General features: G+C 35.4%; 1 protein-coding gene across 1 annotated transcript; it reads left to right on the forward strand.

The window, feature by feature from the left end:
* The first annotated feature begins 7,654 nt into the window (after window positions 1–7,654).
* Window positions 7,655–8,554, forward strand: LOC147912762 (vomeronasal type-1 receptor 3-like). The gene has a single exon (XM_087422339.1). The coding sequence runs from the start codon at window positions 7,655–7,657 to the stop codon at window positions 8,552–8,554; it is 900 nt and encodes a 299-aa protein (XP_087278465.1).
* Window positions 8,555–8,780: the final 226 nt, after the last annotated feature.

The raw sequence follows: 8,780 nt of genomic DNA on the forward strand, positions 1-8,780 counted from the left end.
GGAACATTTTGATGTGAACAGATTATGTATGTAAATTAAAAGTAAATCCACACAGGGTACTGTAGGGGAGCAGAATTGCTAACCCAAAATGTGTCTGTTTGACTTGATTATTTTTAAGAACAAAAGATTCAGGAAGAAACTTTGTTCCTCCTAAGTGCCTAAAAACATTTAAGATAGAAAACCTGTTTCAGGAAGGAGATCATACCATAGATATCTATACTATAATATGAACTAGGTGTGTTAGACAGGGAGGAACCTAGCAAGGCCTATTTGACAAAAGTCCTCTCCATGTCTCATTGTCTTTGCAAGGAATGGCAAACATATTTTTACCAAACATTTGCTTTTCCATCTCCAAGTGAATTGCCTTCCTTCCTTTTAAATTCCAAACCACAAGCCCCAACATCCTCCTTTGTCTTTCACTGAAGATTGTACTTAAGTTGGGGTTTTCAGCCATTTTGGCAAGTTACTCAGTTTTCCTGGGTTTTCTGCCATGTACACGTGTTATTAAAATCTATTGGTTTTTCTCTTGTTATTCTTTCTCAGGTCAATTTAATTCCTAGATCAGCCAAAAGAAACTGGAGGGTAGAGGAATATTTCTTCCCTCATACAGTTCGCAATGATAATAAGAAAAACTTAATTGGCTGAACAATGCTTACTCAGGGATTACTGTAGCTGAGAGATCCTGGAATTCTGACAAATGTTGGCAAGAGGTAAGAGTTTTTACTGTGTCAGTTGCCCAGATCTCTGTCTGCAGGGTCCAGTGGAAGTGAGAGTGGTGACTTTTTTCCTTTTCTAAATTTAGATTAGCAGGAGAAAATATTTGTGAAGCTAGTTTCTTGGACTCAGCCTCTTGGGCAATTGGGTAGAGTACTCTTTGGTTGTTATTGACCCATCTCCTCCCAGAGATGGCCACTGTTTTCGTCTGTGTCTTTTATCATAAAGAGAAAAAAACATAGGTCAAGATGGAAGCGTAGGCCTCATAAGCCTGTTGCCTGGGCTGGCCCTGCACTCTAATGACAAAATTTGCTACGGGTTAATATGCACATGAGGTAAAAGCTGTTGCTAAGGGAAATCTTGAAAGCCAAACCCACAAAATGTTGGGCACAGGTTGAGCATTTAAGAGCCATTAGTGTGCTCACCATCTTAAGAAGACTCCTGTGATAGGATGAGTTGGTCATGAAATGTGGTAGATAGACATTAGGTCAACCTACCAATCTCAAGAAAATTTCCATACAATGAGATACTCTGTAAAACAATATACAATTCCCAACCCCACAACACATCCCTCTTAGCTGTTAGTTTGGCTCCAAGAGACCTAAGGCTTAGCTAAAGGTGTTATATATATATAAGAAAAAAATTAAATGTCCTCTCCACAAATATTAGTAAAAAGATTTAGCAGGTGGACTTAATTCTCTCCAACTGCTACAATAAATTTTGGATCCAACTATTCTTTTATAAACTAGTAAGTTTTGTATGTACCTGATTCATAGCAAAAATTTAATGGAAGATATAAAGTTCCTGTCTGTGTGTTTATGTGTGTGTGTGTGTGTGTGTGTGTGTGTGTGTATACTTACTGTAAATGTGAGATTTTTTTTTTTTTACCTCTGGATGGTATAGCCAAAATTAAGAGCTCTATTTAATTAGTTCAATGTAAGTGCTTATATAAATTATTTTTAAAAGTAATAGAAACTAACCCAAATGTTTTTCAAGTTACCATGATAAGAAATAATATTTGGGAAATAAAAGCTTATTTAAATTTGTTGATTTGTTTGAAATAGGCATGTCCTCAGATTTATCAGCATTGGAGATGATGCAGACATGCAGCCTGGGTTTCCTAGTCAAATAAGCTCATGTTACGAATGTTACAAATTTATCAGCAAAAATAATAATTTACAGTGATAGTTAATTTTGTCTAATGTCTCATGAAGTTTTCCTGGGTAATGTAAACATATTTGTTGGAACTAATCATTTAGATAGATGTAAGTGAGATAAGATTTTACAGCTCAACTTTTAGCAATAATTATATTCTATGGCATGTGTACTTAAAATAGTTTCCAAAATCTCTTTGGTAACTTTAAACTTTGAAATTTTGCTAGGTTAAATTAAATGATGGAAAATTCACTGGAGATCTAGATAATTTCCAAATAGGATAAAATACAGAAACATTAATTGGCAAATAAGACAAATTTTGCCTAATTTTGTCTTCTTATTACAGAGAAACTAAAGATGTTTGGGTCTATTACTAAATATGTTCTGTGCTTTATGGAAAGATTGTACTATGAAATAGCACGTTTCTAGAAATTATGAAAAGTTAATTTATAATTTTGCAAAGCCACAGAATGCTAATATGAAAGACAATTCATAATTGCCTAATTCTTAGTTTTCAAAAAAAATTAAGGCTTCTAACAGTTAAGAATTCTAATTAACATATGTGATTAAAGCTGTTAAAATTTAATAAGAGAAACATCTTTGTATGCAAGAAAAGTAAAATGTATGGTTTTGGTAAGTGAAATAAGAAAGAGAAAGACTAATACCATAAGGATTTTACTCATTTGTGGAAGATAAACAAACAAACATATAGATAAGGAGAAAAAATTAGTGGTTACCAGAGGAGATGTGGTGGGCATATGAAAAAAGGAGTACAGGGGAACATATGTATGTTGATGAATGGAAGCCATATTTTAGTGCTGAACATGATGCAGTGAATACAGAAGCCAAACTATAATAATGTACTCCTGAAATTTAAACAATGTTATAAACCAATAAAAAAAAAAAAGTTGGGCCAGCCCCGTGGCTTAGTGGTTAAGTGCGTGCGCTCCGCTGCTGGCGGCCCTGGTTCAGATCCCGAGCGCGCACCTACGCACCGCTTCTCTGGCCATGCTGAGGCCGGGTCCCACATACAGCAACTAGAAGGATGTGCAGCTATGACATACAACTATCTACTGGGGTTTTGGGGGGAAATATAAATAAATAAATAAAATCTTTAAAAAAAAGTTTATATTTTTATAAAAAATTAATTTAAAAGGCAATAAAAACTTTTTAAAAAAAGAAAATATAAGGAATGCAGATATTTTTATTTGTTTGTTTTAACAGTGTAAATTTTCCCTGAAGTAAAACTTGTTATGGGAAAGACAAGTTATTTTTATCCTGAGGAAAGGCTAGGAAGGAGGAAAGTCATGGGACAAATTTTGAATGTAAAAAATAATATTATAGAAGGTTTGTGGAAAAGGAACCCTTAGAAAAGAATTTTGCACATAGTCCAGTTGGCAAAGATTGAAATAAATTTGATTAAGTAAATGAGTTTTAATATCAGAAATAACTTGATACAAAATTAGAATTTTGTTTTCTCTCTCTTTTAAAAGGATAGCTTTCTTGAACTTTTATGCTGCTCTTGATAAAGTGATTATGAAAGGTTTGCCTTTACCTTTCAGTATGTCTACCGAAAAGACAGAAATTCTGTGTTTTGTCAAAACAAATTCCTGTGTTAAACAAGCTGAGGTCTCCTATTAAGAGAGCTAAGGTTTTATTTATTATTTATTTTAAATGTTTAATTCTCTATGTTTGAATTTAAGATCTCTTGTTGTCACTTTGGTTAAGTGGATAACTAACAATTCTTTGATATTTTTGGCAAACTTCCTCAAAATTCAAATACTATAGAAAGCCTTCTTTTGACCTGAAAGTAACTTTCAGTATTTCTGCAGGACCCTGGGAATTCTCAAAGAATTGGTTCTCTTTTCCTATAAAGAGGGAGATATTAAAAAAAATTTTGTTCTTTGGTATGTTAAATTGCATGGGAAGCATTGTCAAATAAGTGATGATAAACATCCCTTATGGATATCATTGTATGCATATGTTATTAATATAAATGTTCTAGAAATTGTATGAATTTTTTTCTGGCATGTCTTGGAAGCTTTAAGGACAAATTCAACAAAGGTTGACTTTATGAAACAAATAAAACTCTTAGAAATATCAGCCTGGTACCTTGCTTACAGGATTCCCATCAACATTACCAGGTGAGTGTAAGATGGTAACTTTCCGGCAGGTGCAAGAAACTCAGGATATTTTGGGAACATCAAGAAGAGAGGAATTCACCTAAATCTATAGTTATTGCAATTAGCATCTGAAGACAAGCCCTTGATGTGGCTTTCTTGGCCTCGAGAGGCCTTCAAATGTCAATCTGAGATTCCTTATGAAAAGTTCCAGTAAAGTAGATTTGAAAGAACCTATATGATGAATCACTATTCTTGTTGTACTTATGTGAATAATTGTGGCAATATTATTTAAACCAGATTTATTTTGCAAATGAACAAGTCTTACTTTTGCTATCTTTGTTTAAAAAATTGAGCGTGATTTTAGAGAGAAAAACTATGTTTCAGTAGAAACTACAATACACATTTATGGATATTAGATTCTAGTTCAGTTAATTGTCTTTGAGGTATTTCTTTTCTACCTATGAATTGTAATGGATCTTATATTCTTCCAGTTTTCTCAAATATCTGACTACAACTCTCCAAACTACTGATTCCAATATTTCCCCCATTTTTGACTGGGAATCATTGAGAATGAAAGCTGCAACGTTTTGCTGAAGTCCTGAAAAAAGAAAGCTAAACAACTTGATATAAACTTAAGAGAAATCACCACAATAGCCCATGTAAGACAACTTTGTGCCTGTTTTTGTGTAAGCCACTGAGAAAAATTCCTGAACACTCAATTATGTCATCAGAGACATTTCAAACTACAAAAGGTGCTTCAACCATGATATCTAGAAATCTTGACTAGTTGGCCTTTGGGCTCAGAAACTGGTTTATAATTTGTTCCAACCATAAAACTTTCTTTTTCTTTTTGTTTCCATGCCTTTTATTAAATACCTGATTGCATGTTCACACAATACAGGCCTAACTTTGGGAGCCCACCTGCATCATCACTCTTGAAATGGACTTAACTAACATGACCTACTGGCAGGACTAAGAGATTAGTTCAGTGAGATGGCACAATCTACCAACAAACCCAGATTCTGGGTTGTGACACTTCTTGGAGAAGTTTCATAGGTGGGGATGTAGGGGAACAGAATTTGATACCCCAAAATGTGTCTCTTGGGTTTGACTATTTTTAAGAACAAAAGACTCAGGAAGAAATTTTGACCTTCTCACTGCCTAAAAGAATTTAAGATAGAAGGCCTGTTTCAGTAAGGCGCTCATACCATAGCAAACTATAATATAATATGAACTAATTGTGGTAAACAGGGAGGAACATAGAAAGACCCATTTGATGGTGATCGAGGAAATCAGTGAGACTCATGAACTTTGCTGCCATCCTTCATGTGTCAGACCTCAATATTTCTGGCTGCCTCCATATGAGACCCTATCTGCCTCCAGGGATTAAAGAAAAGAGACTTCCATGAAAACTGCAGTAGTCTCTTTGGAGATGTTGACTACAAACTTTTAATTGTGTTACAATAACTAACAACTGGGAAAAACTTTTTCACAAACATTCTCAGTTCCCCAAGCCTGTGATCTCACTGCAGCTACATGTGAAATGATAATTGCAGTTCTGAGGGGAGTTGACGTCACAGAATCACAAACTCATATCTAGTGGTCTGGCTGTCTCCCTTCCTCCCATACAATACTGTCCTGGCCATAACACTGAGTCCATTCTCCTGGCAGCTCCAAGGAATCAGATGAGTATTTTCTATTTCAATCTAGGAGGCAATGTCTGCAAGCAATGAGTCTGGGTAAGTGATGATATTGGAGAAAGAGAGCCTTCTGTCTTTGAAACTGGTACAATGCCAAATCCATATAGGAAGAAAGAATAATACCTGAGACATGAGCTGTGCTAGTAAAGAGAGATGGGGGTCCTAGACCAATCTCTGATGGTTCCTAATGTGATTTATTGTAATCCTTACTGAACGTGATATCGGTGTTTGATCTAAATGATAATGAAAACTGATTTTTTAAAATAATTTTATTTATTTATTTTCCCCCCAAAGCCCCAGCAGATAGTTGTATGTCATAGCTGCACATCCTTCTAGTTGCTGTATGTGGGACGCGGCCTCAGCGTGGCCAGAGAAGTGGTGTGTTGGTGCGCGCCCGGGGTCTGAACCCAGGCCACCAGCAGCGGAGCGCGCGCACTTAACCGCTAAGCCATGGGGCTGGCCCTGAAAACTGATTTTTAACGTGCTTAGGGACAGAAGTTATAAAATTTAGAAGCTTCTCAGCCTGCCGCACAGGAATCCTATACTATATTTTGAGGATTACTAGAGGTGCACCTATATTAACTCCATGATTTCAATAAAGACTAAGATAAAACTTCAGGAATTCTCTAATTCTGGCAGAAATAGTGTATCTGAATGCAGTTGCTGGAATGGCAATGTTTTCTAACTCTGGGTGTACGAAGTGCTTTGTGGAAACAATAAACGTTTTCTACCGAAAACATCCATGATCTGTTGATTTGGGTGAGACTGTTTCATCTCCAGTTTTGGGAAAAAGGTAACATAATAATAATTGGTTTTAGATTGCAGCTTCAGGCAAAAATATATCTACTGATATATTCTCTGATTTAATATTAACATGATATGAATAAAAGGCTCTAAAATTTCAATTAATAAATATACATATATTGCATCCTAGAGTTTTAAATTTTTATGTGTATATATTAATAACTTTCACAAATCTTGCTTTATTGCTAATACTTTGTGTCTAATATATTAATAAACAAATTAATTTATGTCTTGAAATTAATATTATTTAGTTACTCTCCTACGACCCTTTATCACATATTGGCATTTCACGCCCCATAGTTTATGGGAGGACAGTGTTCAGTGATTCCTGTGACAGGCATCATTTGGTTCCTGGAGTAAAAGAAAATCTGTATTTCTGTTGCCATCTCAACACAGAGCCAATTGTGCTTTATTGAAATATAATTTGTCATAATGCAGGTCCCTATGGAATTATACTACAATCAGTGCATCTATATTTTACTAAGAAATCTAAATCTGAATGCAGAATTTTTTTGGACTACATAATAAATCGTAAATGGAATCTTGTTACAAACAAAATTATAAAACAAAATACCACCAGTTTGAAATACAATGACAAGGTATGAATAATCACAAATAGTAAACATACATCAAAATTACAAGGCATGAGAAAATAATAAAAATATATTAGTATTTGAAGAACATAGATAACTAGGCATGCTAGGATAGCATAGTCTCTAGGTGCACTGCCTTCTCACCAGTAAATTCCGGTGAGGTCCTCACTTTGCCGATAAAACAAGTTTGAAATTAGACAAACCGTTAAACTTTACCTGCCTAAGTACTCCTTGTTTTTTGAATGAAAAATAATAGTCCTGTCTCTTTCATGAAGTTTTGAAGAATCCAGGATTTACAGGTACAGCCTTTATAGCAGTGACTTATATTTTGTGAGAGCCTTTATAGCAGTGATTTATGTTTTGTGAGAGCTCTTCAAAGGTGACACATTCACCTCTTGGAAATATGTAAATAGAAGACAAACAGTAAATAATTATTTCTAAGTGGGAACTAATGTAAGTGGAGAATACTAGATTTCAGTTGACTTGATGCATGTAACACTGCCTCATGTTCCCATGCAGGCATCTCTGGCTCAGAAGAAGAATATCATCACTGGGAATGGACAGAATGGCATCTTGGGATTTGATGATAGGAATGATCTTTTTATTACAGATGATGGTTGGAATTCTGGGGAATTTATGTCTTCTTCACCATTATCTCTTCCTTTATTACACAGGATACAGGTTGAGGTCCACAGATTTGATTCTCAAGCACCTGATTGTGGCTAACTCCTTAGTCATTCTCTCTAGAGGAGTCCCCCAGACAATGGCAGCTTTGGGCTTAAAAGATTTCCTTGGTAATATTGGATGTAAACTTGTCTTCTATGTTCACAGAGTGGGCAGGGATGTGTCCATTGGCACCATCTGCCTCTTGAGTGTCTTCCAGGTGATCACAATCAGCCCCATGAACTTCAGGTGGGCAGAACTTAAGACGAAAGCTCCCAAGTACCTGGGCACCCTCAACATCTTCTGCTGGGTCCTAAGCATGGTATTAAATATTACAATTCTTGCATATGTAACTGGAAAAAGGATAAACAAAAATACCACAAAAAAACACAATTATGACTACTGTTATACTGTACATTCTGAGAACATCACAGACTCATTCTATGTAGCATTGATGTTATTCCATGATGGTTTCTGTTTAGGGCTCATGATCTTGTCCAGTGGCTCCATGGTTTTCATCCTGCACAGGCATAAGAAGCAGGTAGAATATATACATACAAACAATCTCTCCCACAGATCGTTCCCTGAGGCCGGAGCCACCCAACGCATCCTTATCCTGGTGAGCACCTTTGTATCTCTGTGCACTCTCTCCTCTATCTTTCACATTTGTTTGGCTGTTTTAAATAATCACCATCTGTGGCTGGTGAAGCTCTCTACATTCATTGCTGCCTGTTTTCCAACTATAAGCCCCTATATTTTCATAAGTCATGACTCCAGAGCATCCAGGCTCTGTTTTGCTTGACTAAATTATACAAAAATTCCCTGATTTAAATTTAAAGCATAAATATATAAATGTTATGTATGTTCACAATGGTTAGTTACCCCTCAGAGTGGAAACACATTTCTGAAACAGTCCTATTACAACAGAGTGGTAAACAGGACAGACTGAGCTTCTGATGCAAAATAAACAATAAATTGAATGCAATTAATAATGAAATATTATATAATTGTCATATTAATACTTATGT

This window comes from Ceratotherium simum, chromosome 33, assembly GCF_057802395.1.
Source record: "Ceratotherium simum simum isolate JZ-2026a chromosome 33, ASM5780239v1, whole genome shotgun sequence".
In the NCBI taxonomy this organism is placed as follows: domain Eukaryota; kingdom Metazoa; phylum Chordata; class Mammalia; order Perissodactyla; family Rhinocerotidae; genus Ceratotherium; species Ceratotherium simum.